We start from the raw sequence: 16,879 nt of genomic DNA on the forward strand, positions 1-16,879 counted from the left end.
GCATTTTAGCACAGCTGAAAGTCCCACCTCAGTCTTGTAAGTTAGTAAGAATCAAACTTGTCACAGTGCAAATAATAAAACTGAACTTGACGCAAAAGTAAAATAAGTTGGAGAACTGGCTTTTCTATCCCCTTCAGCCCATGTAAACCTGCCATCTGGGTTGCTTATTGTGTATAGTTTTTGTTTTTAAAGAAAAGCAACTATAAAGCTTTAAATAAAAAACTTTATTAAATCATTTAGACTTGAAAGAAGTCACAATAATTAATGCACTCCACAACTGTAGTAAGTGCATTCTGTACACCACCAACCCAAACGGATTGATTCTGCATTTTATAAATAAAAATGAACATATTTACAATGAACAATAAAAGCTTCGTATTAGGCAGTTAAATTAGCAGATGACACAAATGCCTACAGTTGATTTAAAAAAGTACAAATCTACAATATTACATAACATACTTATGACTTAATTAGGTTTAAAAATTCCAGAATTTCAAGATTTTGATATATGCTTAATTTCTTACTATGGCTCTTCATATCAGTATCTATAACCTTTTTTGGGGAAGGGGAGCGGGGGACAAAAACCTCCTTTTGCTCTCTACAGGCTTGTTAGTACAAAACACATCCCCTAAAATCTACTATGGCGTGGAAATACAATCCACCAGTTCTTCTAAAGACAGGCTATGAATAGTGACCATATGTACATCTGTGATACTTTTACTTTAAAAATAGTGCAGATTCCCAGTTTACCCACCAGGGAAAAAAATGGAGTCATGATTTTTCAAAGTTTCGAGATCACCTTCATTTCTCCAGAGAGGAGAGAGATCAGGGAATATAGTCATCAGGTTTAGAGACTAATTTATTCTATAAAAATACAGTATTTTAATTCTATTTACATATTACAGATCTCTCCAGTTTCCCCAGACAGCTAACATTTACAGTATTCAAACAAAATGGAAGCAGTGTGCTGGACCAATCAACCTATGAGGGTCAAGGTAGAAAGAGTAATGGAATGCAAAGTTTAGTTATTGGCTTGCATTGGGTCATCTAACAATAGTGAACAAGATTAACGGAGCTCCATCCAACCTGTTTTCTGCGTAACGTGAGAAATCAAGAACAACTGTTTCAGAGAACATTATGTGCCAGAGGTCCGGCCTGCTGAATAGTCACTTTGAGATGTGTTGAGTGTACTCAGGATAATTATGCCCAATTATTTGCTTGGTTGTCTTGAATGCTTAATTCCAGAGGAACTCATTGTCCGTGACCTCTGCCTAAGCAGTGATTTTGCTGGGAGTTCTAAGTCTTCAAATAAAGAGTTTTCTATGATGTCTTCTGCCTCTGGTCTTTCAGTGGGACTTGGAGAGAGCATGTGCTTTACCATAGTGTACTGGAAGAAAACAAATGATGTCCTAGGTGACATTTCAGACAGCAAAACTATTTTCAAATGGCTTTGGTATTTAATGTTCTAGCTTTAGTTTTAGATGCATGACACCCCAAAATATTTTTCTAGCAATTTGTTCATTAATCCTTTGGCACAGTGGTTGGGAGTATATAAAAGGCCTGAAATCTGGATTCACAGTGGCATCAGATTGACCCTTATGTCTAAAGGATTAAAGGCCCACTTGTCTAGTCAAATCTGGCCCAAGATCTTTTAATAAAGCAAAAGGGGAAAAATAATAATTGCACATTTACAAACTCTACAAATCTTGGGCCAAGTTTCCCTTAAGCATGCACTCAATCCTTAGATTTAAGGAACTACTGATAGCTAGTCTTAAAGGGAAACTCAATGTGTCAAAGCATAATATAAGTAGATACACATTAAATACATATTTGAAATAGTTAAAACTAAGTATTTACTGTACCTTCAGAGAAATAACGCACCTTTAATCTCACTTCAGCTCAGTACTCACAGCAGACCACACCTGTAGAAGTCAGGCTGAAGAGGTAGCTGGAGAAGGAGGCTGATCTAGTCTGAGTACAGGGCTGAAGCAGCCAGAAAAGAAACTGGAACTGAGAGAGACTCAATTTCTCATGAAGGGTTTTTTCAAATTAGGACCCTCTTCCTCTGAAGTTATCCTACTACTTTAGAGGGACAGATTTGACAACCCAAAATATGGCATGTCATGCCCCCATGATATATATTTTCTTACACAATTTTCCCCTTAACGAGATTCAACTCTTATAGTTGGTTCCCAAGGGTGTGTGAGAGAATTCATCTGCAGCCCCAGTTTCACTTATCTAGGACTGTTTCCTGCATTATGAATATGGATTTAAAACAGGAAGATGGGATGGATGGGAAAAGAGATTATGTAAGGTGCATGCTCCCACATTAGCAAAACCAGATATTTTCAACTCATAGCAATTAGACTATGTGAGGCAAAAGGTATCAGTGTACAGGTTACAGCACTGTGATTTAAAAATTACTACTACTTATTTCAGAGGCACAGTAAAGTACCTGAAATAGGAATTTGGTTTAAAAACAGAACAGCTAAAACTACTTCTCTTGTCTTTGCCACTTGGCATTCCAGTTACTTTGTAATATAGAACTAAGATCAAATATATTTACCTCCTGTGCATATTTTTGAGTAAACAATGGTGGAAACTTCAAACTTCGTACTTCAGTTAACGTCTGTAACATTATTAAAAAGGGGTCATTAAACATCTTACCCATTTAATTATTGTTCTCAAAATTAAGATACTAACTTACAAATACTAACAAAATGCACTACACAAACAAATCAGTCCGGCACAATACTTTTAATACAGCTGATGAACAAGAGAAAAACGGTAGTGTTTATTAAGACTTATGTGATTGGTTAGAATTACTATGCACTTAAACATGCAAGTCACTGCTTCCCATGGGACAGAGTTTGCACTCAGAGATGTGACAGAAGAGTTCTGGGTTTGTAATGCTAAGAAACCCAGCCGCTTCCCCATAGTAATGCTTTTCTGGTCCAGCCGAGTACTGTCAACAGAGCAGTATTATGGACAGTGTACTGCTAGGGACACTTGGAATTGTCTGTATTACACCTAGGACAATCAAGGTTAAGATCACCAGCTACAGATCTTAGAAAGCCAAATGGATATTCAAACTACTTCATACTTAGGGACTAATGAACAGATTGATTACGAGTTTTATAATTCATTAGAAACTTAGTTGCCTTTGTGCAACATAACCTATCTCTGTTACAGTCCATGCTCATAGCATACCAAACGTGTTGGCTCCCTCTAGTGGAAATATTTTCCCCAGTCAACTATAGTTACAAATTACTATGCTGCTGCAGCTAATAATGAATTTAATATGCCTTAATTTCCAGTACTAACCCATGACCCATTTGAGCATGCCTTAGAAACAGGAGATGCTTTGAATTTGACTTTGTTAAAAAAATGGGCCCCATTTGCAGCAATTTGAACACAAAATCTGAAGCTTAAAGTCAGTCAAATATTATTATCCAGGAACTGAGATGTCTAAATCCCTGACGAGTCATACCGCTGGGTGGTGATGGCCGTTCTACCACGGCCAGGAAAAACAGCTTCATGGGAAAAGGGCACTGAAATCTGGGGATTAAGCAGGATGTCATCTGAAGAATCCTGCTCTCTTTGTAGGACTAGACAGATCAGCATTTGATGTTCTAATTTAGAAGTAAGGAGAGTGATCACTTTAGATAAGCTATTACCAGCAGGAGAGTGGGGTGGGGGGAGGTATTTTTTCATGCTTGTGTGTATAAAAAGATCTTCTACACTTTCCACAGTATGAATCCGATGAAGTGAGTGTAGCTCACGAAAGCTTATGCTCAAATAAATTGGTTAGTCTCTAAGGTGCCACAAGTCCTCCTTTTCTTTTTGCAAATACAGACTAACACGGCTGTTACTCTGAAACCAGTAAATTTAACGTTACTATTTTCTGTTTCTGGAAAAGCAGAATTAGAAATGGTTTTGGCAACAAGTGACTCAAGTTAAGCAATTACCCTGGCTCTCCTTGGGGCATGTTCATATAGATTATAAAACCCCACAGCTATTAGGACTCCTTACCCAGTGGAGTGCCATACTGCAATAGGAGACAGGTTTCAGAGTGATAGCCGTGTTAGTCCGTATCAGCAAAAAGAAAAGGAGTACTTGTGGCACCTTAGAGGCTAACAAATTTATTTGAGCATAAGCTTTCGTGGGCTAAAACCCACTTTTATTAGATGTATGCAGTGGAAAATACAGTAGGAAGATACACACACACACACGCACACTTTCAGGTCAGAGTTATGTTCAGTGGCAGGCCTGTGATACAAAATTTGAACTACGTCAAAACAGTCCACTTCACAAAGAATTTAAATCTACCATTTGTGTCAATAACTAACCTTGGTGGAAACAACCACATGTCCTCTCCTACACAGACCATTATTCACCAAGGGCAGGCAAGACTCCTTCCCTGGCCCTCATTCCTCTCCTGTGAATGAATTCTCAAGGAGCAATATGCATTTTTCTAAATCAGATTTTCCAAACAGGACACTGTTAAGTGGGAATTATGATACAACAGACTGTAGCAGGAAAAAACAGTAACCCCTCCCCAATTCATGGCTAATGCAACGTGAACAACAAGAGTCACCCAATTTGCTGGAGAAGTAGGCAAGGCTGCTTTAAGGTCAGGAAGTCTGTTCTGACTGGATGGACTTCAAAAGCAGGGAAAAGCAGCAGAAACCTTCCCTGGATGTTTTGGAGGAAGGGGAGGAGAAGAAAGGAGAGAGAGCGGGCGGGGTGAAAGGAAGAAGGTGACATAGAAAATGGATCCAAGAATTGGGTTTCAACTCAAAAGCTGTAATGTAATCTCTGGGTTCTGGTAAATTCTAGTTCTATAGCTTCCCTTAGATGGCAGTAGAGATGAAGAAATTATGGCCTCATAATTAAGTTGCCCATATTTGCTCTACTGTACAAGTTCTGCATACTGCTCCATGTCACTCTGCTTGGAGGTTGACACAAAATTCTTTATCACACTGCAGCCAATTCTGTCATGTCTTACTGCTGTATCGTAATAACCTCACACAAATATGTGATAAGCCACTTTCATACAGTACATTATAAACAGAAATGGTGGAACTGAGAATAGTATTTTTGCACAAGAGCATACCTACCCTAACCCGCTCCATCTGAGTATTAAAGGGATAAAGCAGCTCAAACAGAATCAGTCCCAAAGAGAAGATATCCACTTTGTGTGAATATGTGTTCCCATAAATCTGGAAAATGCAAAATCAGGTTCATGTTACTTGCAGTGTTCTGATAGTACTGATCAGTGCATCTGAAATCACTATGGAACACACAAAACCCCGTTTAGTTCAACACACACAATCAGTTCTGTACAGGGCTGAAGAGGGTGATTCATCAGACACTCTATTCAAGTATTCAGATTTTATCTGAATAGAGAACAGTAATGGCCTTTCCTTAGAAGCATAACTGAACAAGTTTTACAAGTAATGTTTTAAAAGTAACACTGAAAATGACAATATCAGATTTCAGTTCATACTGAAATTTTACTTTGATGGGCACAGCATAAGAACCCGAACAGAACTCTGATCACATCAAGTTACAATCCTCCAAGCTAAAAAACAGATCAAGGTCCTGCACCCTTGGAATCTGCTATATATTACCAGGAATACGGTCATTATTCCTTCAATTCCTAGGCTGGATTTTCAGTGGGGCCTCAACGTGGCTTCCACGTGCACTCACCTAATTTTGCATGTGCACTTTTCCAGCACCAACCCCTGCATGTGCAGTTGGACTTAAAAAAAAAAAAAAAAAAAAAGCTTGTGTGAACTCCATCATGTGGGTTCACATAAGTCAGTGCTGGAAAGATGTGTGTACAGGCATGTATGTACACAAGTGGATGCTGAACTCCAGTTCTTGATAACCCCAATATTGGAGTATACACAATCATGGCATGAAGTTGATCCTGATCACTTAATACTTGTCTGGTACGCAGAAATAAATTAAATAAACTTTAAAAAGACATTACATCTTTTCACATCTTTTTTTCAAGAAGAGAATTAAATCCATTCATGACACTGCATCGTGCAAGAGAAAAACCTCACCTGTTCTGGGCTCATGTAAAGTTTGGTCCCAACTTGTCCCGTGTGCCTGGCATAAGCTGGCATTGGAGTAAGAACAGATTCTTCCTCCTCATCTTGGTCCATAGCAGTTACCAGGCCAAAGTCCCCAACCTTTACTATGTCATCCATTGTGAAAAATATATTGGAAGGCTGGAAAACCAATCAGATGAGAGATAAAAAGAATTACAAACATGAAACAAAAGCCTTTACCTCTCTATCTACAGCAATTCATTCAGGCAGACTATATTAAAGGTGAACTGCAAAATATAGATTTACTTAACTGAGAATCCCAGTTACTCTGGCATAGAGCATTCAATATTAACTGAAGTCTCACTTTCTTTAAAACCCTTTAACTGACAGTGGTTTGCTACTGCCTCCCTGTAGAGGGCTGAACACACTTTACAAATACCTATTGTCAACATCTCTGAGGGAAACACTCCTGGAGTAAGAGTGGGGGCAACTAAAGGTGCATCTACATGGCACACTTCTTTCAGCAGCATGTAGTATGCCTATACAGGATGCCCCCAGTAGGGGTGTAAATAGCAGTGTAGACCGTGAAGCACTGCTTAGACGAGTAAAGACACGCCTGAAGTCTGTGGGTAGTACCTGGGTATATATCAAATACGGTCTCTACTCGCCCAAGCAGTGTCTTCCTGTCTATATTGCTCTCTTTAGCAGTGCAGTCTCCTGCTGCCTCCCTGCTGCTGGAGCCTTTCCCCGCCACAGGGAAATACTCTGGAAGTGGAGAAAAGGCTCTTGCAGGAGGAAGGCAGCAGGGAACTGCCAGACTTTCCCTGCTGCCTCCTCCCTGCCAGAGCCTTTCACTGACATGTAGCTACATGCCACAGTGTGGATACAGCCTGCTTTTCACAGCAGCATGTAGCTTGACATACCCTAAACACTGTCTACATTGGTATGCAGTGTAGACATAGCCTGAGTCACAGAGAGGTTCCTGATTCCCCTTTGATCACCTGGCTGGGCTGGGAATTAAGTCACAAATCAGTGGCTGGATCAGGAATGGACATCTGTAGTGCTGACTCCCAGTCCCCTGATCTGACCTGTAGACCACACTCCCTTCTGAGTAGTTTTGACCCAAACTGCAACAACACTCTTAATTACAACATTACAAACATAATGGAAAGCTGAGAATTAAGTCCTGCTTTCCTACAGATATTATGCTGATTTAACTGCTGGAAAGCCAGACAAGTATATCCACAATGGAACAAAAAGATAATTCCTGATTTAAAATCTAATATTTTTATGGTTTATGAATGTAGTAATGAACTAGTCTCAGCTTTGCCTCAGACCCAGCTTACTAACTGCCAGAAAACACAAATCACTAGCAATAGCTACTTCTGAATTATATAGAAATGGAATGATCTCACAAAGAGCAGCTCAGGAATGCCTTACAGCTTCTGACCCATAACGACCTTTATGGTGTGTGTCTATATACATAGTGCTGCACACAGAGAAGATCATCTATATAACAATGGTTATTTCTAAATAATGTGCTGCGAGTCTCTATTCTGTTTGGTCAGTGCCCTCAGAACTTCTTACTGACATGCCCACAACACACATGGCTGCCTACCCTCCCACTACTCCAGATATTAAACACATGAAAGGAGTTATTTTAGTGGAGAAAGGGTGGACTTTAAGAAGGGGCCAGAAGAAGCAGGGATGGATGAGACATTAGGAATGGGGCTAGGTGAAGAGATGGCTAGAGGGAGTTGAGGAAGTCTACTCCCCTCAGAATTCATCACCAGAGTACAGGGAAGTGCACGGCTGAGAGGACACAGGACACGTTGATTGTCCGTTAACTGTGGAGCAGGGAACAAAACTTCCTTGGCAGAGCTGGCGCTGTGGAATGCTTTTCCACAAGAGTAAACAATGGTTACAAACCTGACCACCATCATCTCCAAAGCACACCTCACTACCTTGGCTTTTCCACCATTGCCACCTGCCCATGGTGTGGGGGACTGGGATGAGTGAGCAAAAAAAAAGTCTGTTGACTTGTGCGTCAAAAGCGTAGATAGCTCTGAGATGAACATGGTATAAATCTACAGACAGGGAGTGCCTTGTTAATTCAGTAATAATCACTCCCGGAGCTGGTGAACTCAGCTTCAGGGTTTGTTTCTTACAATAATTTCCTAAAACGAATACCTTGGCCTTGAGAGTTTTAGTGCAGGATAATTACCACCTTGTAAATGCAGAACATCCTCAAATTATCTATAAAGGTATTTATATGGCCCTCATCACCCGTGTATGAACACCTCCCAACTAAAATGAATAAAAACTCTCCCTTCCCCAACCTTCTCTTCCTGTAGGTGAGTTATCAAAATATGTATTTCAGACTGTAGTATGGAACTAGTCTTCTGCGTACAGATTCCTCCACTAGTGATTTAGATACCATAGCCTCAGGTTGTCTCCAGTTTACTGACATGCAGGAAGTTGAAGACAAGATTACACTTCCTCCTCCAAGACAATGAAAAGGAAGGAAGTGTTATGGATAGGGAGAGGGAGGGATTCTAAGAAGAAGGGGAATTGGATCCTTAAGAACAGATTTTTTTTTCCCCCCAATCCTCTCTCCCTTTACCTAGCCTAGCCTATAGCTTCAAGCAATCAAGGAGATCTGGAACTTTCAAACATTGCAAATGGCAGCAAAAACAAGCCAATGAGTAAACAAGGAAGAATGACTTCCTGAGAGGAAAAGATCAAGCAGTATACTCTCTGATGTAAGGTAACAGGTCAAAGGGAAACTTTAGAGGGATGTGGCAATCACTCAGACTCTCAGAAAACTTTTCTAGAACATTCTTTGAACAAGATAAAGAAGTTCTCAGTAGTATGATTTTTTCATGTCAGCAATGGAGCAAACTGCCTTTCTGGAAAACTGCTGCCTGGTTAGGGAACTCTGCCTGCAAGGTTTCCCATCCAGTGAGACCTTTTGTCTTGTGGTGTCATTCTGGGATTATGATGCTTTTCAAGCTCATTCTGGCATTATAATGAAAACGACAGTTTTATGTTCACGTGGCTCATTCCCTTCCAATGAAATCGAAGTGTGACATCTCTCACTGGTTGAGGGAATAGCATAAATTCCTTTTAACTTGAAATGAGGCCAGCTCTGATCAGTGTGAGCCTTAAATACCTGTATTTATAATGAACAATCCTGGAACTACACAGTTAATGAAGTGTGGTTACTTACTAAAATGGTACGAACAACCTCTTATTATATAGACAAACCACAGAATTCGGTAAAGATTTGTTCCAGTAAGTTTCAAGAACCACAGAAAAAAAAAGTGAATAAACTAACTTGTTGATTCTACCAAGAAAACTCATAAGCTTCCCTCGTAAAACAGCATCCAAATATCGTAGCTGCAAGATACATATTTTAGACACTTTTTTGGGACATTGAATAAAGAACGTTGTTAATTCAAGGGAATACCCCAAATGCAGCTTATACTAAGCAAGAATTTAGAAATGGGAGAGATTTAGAATATCTTATCCACTTCCTTGCCAGTGTCTATAAAACTTTTAGGAGGCCCCCGCAAGATTCTAACTCACAACTGCTGGTTTAGAAGAGCAGAGCTCTAACTCAAGATCTACAGGAAAGACAGTTACCTATTCTGTAACTGGTGTTCTTTGAGATGTGTTGCTCATGTCCATTCAATGACCAGCCCTCCTTCCCCACTGTCGGAGTTTCCGGCAAGAAGGAACTGAGGGTGGGGAGAGCCGGCAGTGCCCCTTATACCGTGTCATACACGTGTCACTCCAGAGGGAACCAGAGCCAATCCCCTATGGATACCTCTGAGGGAAAAACTTCCGGCACCAGTGCACGTGGCAAGCACACACACCTACAATGGAATGGACATGAGCAAGCACTCAAAGAAGAACCTCAGTACCCTTGTATTGGAGAACCAGTTTAAGCCACTGAGCCCAATGAAAGGCTCTAAGAAAGCTATAAGATACCTATAGTAGTATTATCACTATTGTGTTTTAATAACTTTTCCCCCCCATGTGGGGCAAGGTACCAATAGGTTTACAATTAAAGTATCTGAAAATTATCCTTCTGTTCCGTTTCTCGGGGATTAAAATTTCTGATTCTTGGTTTAAAAATCAATAGTAAAAGAAGTTTGCTGGTCCCAAAAATATTTGTGCTGGTTCTAACGCTGGCATATTTTTGCTGTTGTAACTGATTTTGAACTCTGTAAATGTTGGTAGTTGCACAATCCTTAAAATTCTTTGTACCCGTGATGGCTGCCTTCCCCAGCAGTTTGACTGTGTGTTGCAGTCAATGTCAAACAATTACTGTTTCCATGTTTGAGGAGCTATAACATTTCACATAAGTGGGGAAAAAATGTGGACTTTATTTTGTTCTTCCAAGTTCAATATTTACTCCAATTAATTGGGCAATGACAGCTCCTCAACTAAACAGGAACTACCTCTGATGTCAGCAACAGCATGGAACTCAGTTTCTCAGAATTCATTGGGAGAAGCAGTGACAGCGAAGTACAAATAGTATCTAAGTTTCGATATTCATCAGTAACTACTGATGGTGTACAACAGTGATTCTAACGCTAGAAGTTCTAGAGCTAGCAGCCACTAAAGTCAGGTCCGAATTTAAGTAAAGGGGGAAAATGACAATGACAATCAGAATGATGCTATTTTAATTTAAGACCTCAGTATCTCAAACCATCAGAACTAGAAGCAAACACTGTAACAGCTTCCCCATGGTGAACAGCATTCACTTCTAGTCCTGATGTTTTAATAGATATCAAACATTAAAAAGACATTACAACCCTCAGACCAGTTGTACTGGGGTTTTGGCATTGGTCCAAGAATTCAACTGTGAGTAGTTTAATTTTCAATTCTGGAGTTACAGCACTTTTTACCTTCTATAACCAGAGTTCCTAGCAAAGGGAAGAAGAGAGATACCAGTATTAGCTGGTTAACTTTGAATTGTAGAACTGATTTCAAAATGGAAACTAACTACGCACTCTAGCTCAACAACTACCTAAGGTGCATGCTACCATAAAGTAACTCCACTGGAAACAGAGTGAACTAAAGGATGTCATAATGAATGCAGCTTAACAGTGCCTGGTAGGAATAATCCTATAGTTGGGAAATCTTCATAGCCATAATTAATGGTAATATTTACCGCACCTGGACAAGTGTATTTCCAAAGCACTGTACAAACATTAACTAACCCTCATAACACCCTGTCGAGGTAGGAGATACTATCTACTACCTCAATGGGGAAAAAAAAAAACCACAGGGCTTGGCTTTACTGAAGCCTTAGTTTGAGGTATAACTCACACGCTACCCCTAACTGTATCCCATACACACACAAAAACTCAAGCTAGATTAAAGCGGTGCTTTAAACTTGAGCTAATTGGCCCATCTGGGGGTGTGGGTTGAAGCTCAAGAGGTGCTGAAGCTCAAGCTAATAATGCAGTGGGCACTCAGCTACTCCATGCTGCTAATACACTCTGTGCTACCCACGCATTGTTTTGTGGTGTGACTGTTCTCACTTGGGCCAGGTTAAGTCAAGAGGAGGTAACTGGAAGGCACATAACTTGTGCTAACATTGCAGCAAAGACAAGGCCACAGAAGGGGAGAGAGAAAGGACACCTGCCCAAGGACACACAGTGAGTTAGAGACAACTAGGTTTACAATTCAGGAGCTCCAGGCTTCTAGTGATGCACACTGTTCACTAGATCATGCTGGATAGTCAAAGGCGTAAGATCTGGATAGTGTTCCTTTACCAGTACAAACCTTGAGGTCCCTATGCATTAGTCCTTTACCATGAAGAAACTGAACTGCCTCAGCTATCTGCAGGAATATCTGCAGACACTCTGCTCTTTCCCTCTCCTCTATTGTGCATCTTCTGTTCATCCAGTCTTTGAGGTTTTCCTTCCTGCACAGCTGCATCTGGATATAGAGGTATACTTTTGGCGAGGTGGGTTTGACTTTTTCTGCAGTATTTTTAGAAAGGTCCAGACTTAAACTTGTTGGTCTTGGTGGAGAAACAGACAGAGAGCTTCCTGAAGGAGATTTCCTATTCTCAAATCCTTTTGCACTTGTTGCTTTTTCCTCACAATGGCAGTAGTCATGTGAAGCATCACTTCTGTTACCTTCCTTACTGGAAGTGTTATCGCAGCCAGAATCCTCAAATACAATGGAGGAAGAGGTCCTCTCCCTCAGCCGTACACCAGGCACAGCTGGAGGACAAAGTTCAAGGGAGTGGCCTGGATCAGTCTCATCAACAGTACTGTCCTCTATATCACAGTCTGTAAGGACACTGTCCTGCAGGTTTAACATCAGATCTGCTGACTGGTTCAAGTCCCGGTTGTCAGTGGCAGAGAACTCCACTGGAGAAAGTTGGCTCTCTGATGAATCGGACTGGCCACAAGCTATCCCCACAGAGAAAGACTTAACGTTCTGTGGTGATGTAGCAATAACTTCAATGTGCTCCTTTGTAGAGAATGGGTCTGTTCTAATTTTGAATGATGGAACTTCCATCGGACTGGGAGAACTGAGTGGCCAGTCAGTACTAAAAAAAGGAAAGTCAGATTAATACTACAGAATTGGGTTTAATCCTAAATGCATTGTCTGCAGATAATACGGATCATTTAAGGGGATCTAGTAAGATCTCTATTAGCTTTGCTAGTGGAAAGTAAAGCATGTCATAGTAATAAATTAGAAAACACAAGCAGAGTTATTAACAATCAGGATCCTTCATTATTTATATTTCTTACTGAAAGCATTGTTTTTCCCTCTATACTCGTAATACACTATGAAGTCCCTATCAATCAAAAATCCTGAAACTCACTAAATCAAAATACAGAGGTCATATAATGAAACAGAAAAGTTTAGCAGGCAGTAAACAGAAAAGTTTAGCAGGCAGTGTTCATTGTGCGTAATTATGCTTTTATTGTAACACAGAAGGGGTTAAACTGGTAGAATACCCGTTGAAATGGTGATTAAAAGATGCTTTTGTATGCAGTTTGGAAACTGAAGCCATGGTTGTAAAGTTTAAAATTACATTGTAGCAAAAGAAGAAACTTCTAATCACAAAAAGGCCCAAGTGCAAAAGTCAAGCAAAGTGCTTTAGGATCTCCCATAGGCACAAAACAGAATTTGATTAAAAGGCTATAGGACACAGACTAAGAAAAACATTTTAAACGAGACGTAACATATTTGTACATTGCTAATTAAGTCCATCAACTTTAGTTTAAAAGTTTATAACCTTGTCTATACTGGCTGGTCTCTGTATATTTCTTGAATAGATCATCAGCCTTCCCATCCCATCACTAAACACAGTATCGCTTTCAAAAGATTCAGAAATGGTATATTACCTTTCGTCTTTTATCCACAGTTCATCCATTTTTTCCTGCCATCTCTCAGGTGGTGCTTCCAGCCATGCATTGAAATATCGAACAATACCTGGGTGCTCAAGTTTAGCTAATGCTTTAACTTCACGCATCACCTTTTCACGAGCCAATTCCCTAGGATTAAACAAAAAATATCACATAAAGCAATAGTCTTACTCAGGCATTTCTGAAGAGGATTTAAGCACTGAAATTTATCCAAAGCTAGACTAGTATGAGTTGGTCTATTGGTATTATTCTGCACAGATCTGAGGAAGATCCATCTTAAATTCCTCAGCCTCTCTCCCTGCAGTTAAGAGTGCTACGGATACCGGAAGTTCAGTAGTTATGAGCACACCCACTCAGAGATCTCTTTTTCAACTAAGGAGGAGCAACATAAAAGGAGAGACTTTTCATCTCATTCTAGTCTCAAGCATTCTCTAGAGGTGGGGAAAGGGTTAGAAGGAATATGCCTCAGGTATGCAGAGGACCCTTAGATACACAAAAGCAAAAACTAAACAAAGGAAATTAAGGTTTTGCAGGGTTAAAATTAAATTCATTTTATGTCAAACTACTCCAGCACCAAGGACTTTAAACTGTAACATATAGAAGTGTTTGTGTTTAGAGTCATTGCCCCACTTAACTCCCACAGGAACAGCAGAAAAATACAACCTTTAATTACAGTAAAGAATCTAGAAAATTAGTTATGATGCATAATACTTTAAGTAGCATTTATAGAGCATCATTCACGAAAAGAGCTTTACACGAGAGTAAAGTTTATCCAGGTTTTACCGATGGGGAAAACACAGCAAACAGGGAATAGAACTCAGGCCTATGATTCCCTGACCAGAGTTCTAGTTACTGGGCCAAGTGCAAAATCTTTTTAGAAGACTAACTAACTGAAGTCAAATCACAATTGTTTCATTCAACAGCAAGCTGTAGGACAGGGTAAAATTCAGATACAGTACTTGCACAATTTTCTGAACAAAACCTTAAGTGAGTTATTTTCACTTGTAGGTTAACATATTTATGAAGAAAACAGATTTAATTGCTTAGCCCCCTCTCCCTTCCAGCAGGGCTGCTTCTGTTCTAGGCCTGGTATAGACTACAATGTTAGACTGATGTAAATTGACTTATTTGAGCATGCATCTTACTTTCAAGTTGGTCTCCTACCAATGTAAGTGACCTGTTACAGTAGGTGCAGTAATACCACTTCCCCGAATGGCATGGAGTCATGGCCAACCGGCCTAGGTCGACACAGTGCAAGTGTAGACACTGCGTGGCCTGTGTTGAGCCTAACAGTTCTCCAGTTGCTGTCCCATAATGCCCTGAAAGAGCAACTGCTAAGATCACAATGGTAAACGTGACTGCCCAGGGATCGGATACCAGAAGCCCCCTTTAAAACTCCCCACATATATTTGAAATGACTTTTCTGATAGCTCACTTCAGGAAGCACGCTCTGAAGCTCTCCCTTGTTGTGTGCAACTGTCCAACCAACCATGCCAACTACACACAATAGACGTGCTCCTGACTGGAGTAACAAGATGTACAGGATCTCCTGAGCCTGTGCGGAGAAGAGGCTGTATCTACCAAAAGCTTCCACAGGGGATGCAGCCAAAGGCTTAAACAGGGATCAGCAGCAGTGCTGCAGGAAAGCAAAGGACCATGCCAGGCGTCCTACAAAGCCAGGGAGTACAACGATCAATGTGTGTTGAGCTGCAGACCTGCCATTTTTACAGTGAGCTGCATGCCATACTTGTCAGAATCCTCATCTTGCAGACCACCACGGATACCTCAGAGGAACCCGAGACAGATACCCTGGCCATGAAAAGTAAGGAGGAAGAAGGCAGGGGTGGGGAGAGACTGGACAGGGGGCTCCAGCTATGCCACGAGCCAGGACCTATTTGAGACTCCACCACAGTCTAACCAGTCCCATTAGGCAAGTGCAGATGAGCATGACAATGGGGAAGAGAACACAGGTAAATATGTGCATGCGTTTTTCCTTATAACGTTTAAATTAAAGATAGTACCTGGCCCTTCCCCAAGTTAAGACACAGACATCGACTTGTCATTGGTTTTACTCGTATGAGAAGAGGTAGAGGTACAACAAAGAGTTGGAGTTGGCACCCGCTTTTCATTCCCCCGTTGGGTTAGGCAGGGGTGGGGAGGCCAGGCAGAGCACGGTTTATGTACACAGGGATGTCTCTAATTCATAGGTTCAGGAAAACACCCATATTTATAAACGTACAGAAAGCACTATGTAATTCTTAGCAGCACCCAAAGGTCCCAGCAGAGAATACAACTGTGTCTGACCATTAAAGTGCTCTTTCAAAGCCTCCCTCAAGTGCACAGTTCCAGTCGGGTTCTTTTAGTGGCCTTTCGTCTGGCTGCTCAAAGTCAGTGCACAGATACTCCATCTCAACCCTCCATCTTGGAAACAGTTTTCCGCCCTTTTCCTCACAAATATTATGCAGGACACAGCAGGCAGCTATAAAATCATAACCAGCGGAATATTTTTCTCATTGAGACCCAAATTAGCAAGTAAACACTGCCAGCGTCTCTTCCATCTACCAAAAAGCATACTGAGTGATTCTATACCTGCTGAGCCAGTTGTTAAATCTTTCCTTGGTGCTGGTGAGCTGGCCAGCGTATGGCTTCTCGAGCCGGGTGAGCAAGGTGTTGGTTGAGTCCTCCAGGATCACTACTGGCACTTCAAAATCTCCAAAGGTCTTAAAGACGCGAGCGTCAAGCACCCACCCCAGCCAGCCCACACTGATATTGGTGAAGCATCCCTTGTGATCCACCAACAGAAAACCACAGAACCACCACAGAAAAGCAACCCTTTGTGTTGATGTACACTGGGGGAAGGTTGGCTGGTGCCCAACTAGGGATATATGTGCTATCGCCCCACCACAGTTTGGGAACCCCACTGCTGCAAATTCATACACATTGCTCAGAGTCACAGTGATGCGCAGTAGGAGACAATTAATGACCCTGCACACTTGCATAACAACCCCACTCATTGTGAGTTTTCCCAACTCCAAGATGGTAGCACTGACTGGTAGCAATCCAGTATTGCAAGTGTTCAGAGTGTGATTGCCACCTGCTTCTCCATGGTCAGTGCAGCTCTCATTCTGGTGTCTGTGTTCTCAAGGGTGGAGGCCTACTCAGCACACAGATCCAGGAATGTGGCCTTTTGCATCTAAAGGTTTTGCAGCCACTGCTCATTGTGCTAACCCTGGATTTTGATGCAATCCCTTAAGTCTGTGCTTGTTTCTCAGGCCCAGAAGTGGAACTTCAACGTCTGCAGCTGCTCCATGAACTCCATCAACAACCTTGAATTGTTTTTCACTATTTCCCTTGGCAAATCATCCTTGAAGAAATCTTCACATCCCCCATTGTTGCAAAACTTCCTAAGGATGT

At 41.1% G+C, this 16,879-nt stretch overlaps 1 protein-coding gene across 1 annotated transcript in view; it reads right to left on the minus strand.

Annotated features, from left to right (window-relative positions):
* Positions 1–247: 247 nt before the first annotated feature.
* Positions 248–16,879, minus strand: part of EIF2AK3 (eukaryotic translation initiation factor 2 alpha kinase 3) — a 70,998-nt gene continuing 54,366 nt past the window's right edge. Inside the window, exons 12-17 of the mRNA XM_084626176.1 lie at positions 13,445–13,594; positions 11,862–12,639; positions 6,075–6,242; positions 5,121–5,222; positions 2,567–2,629; positions 248–1,387 (exon numbers count right to left, since the gene is read on the minus strand). Coding sequence (XP_084482302.1) covers positions 1,211–1,387; positions 2,567–2,629; positions 5,121–5,222; positions 6,075–6,242; positions 11,862–12,639; positions 13,445–13,594 — 1,438 coding nt within the window. The 3' untranslated portion in view covers positions 248–1,210. The remainder of the gene's footprint in view (positions 1,388–2,566; positions 2,630–5,120; positions 5,223–6,074; positions 6,243–11,861; positions 12,640–13,444; positions 13,595–16,879) is intronic.

Source organism: Lepidochelys olivacea (assembly GCF_965140295.1).
Source record: "Lepidochelys olivacea isolate rLepOli2 genome assembly, chromosome: 4".
NCBI lineage: Eukaryota > Metazoa > Chordata > Testudines > Cheloniidae > Lepidochelys > Lepidochelys olivacea.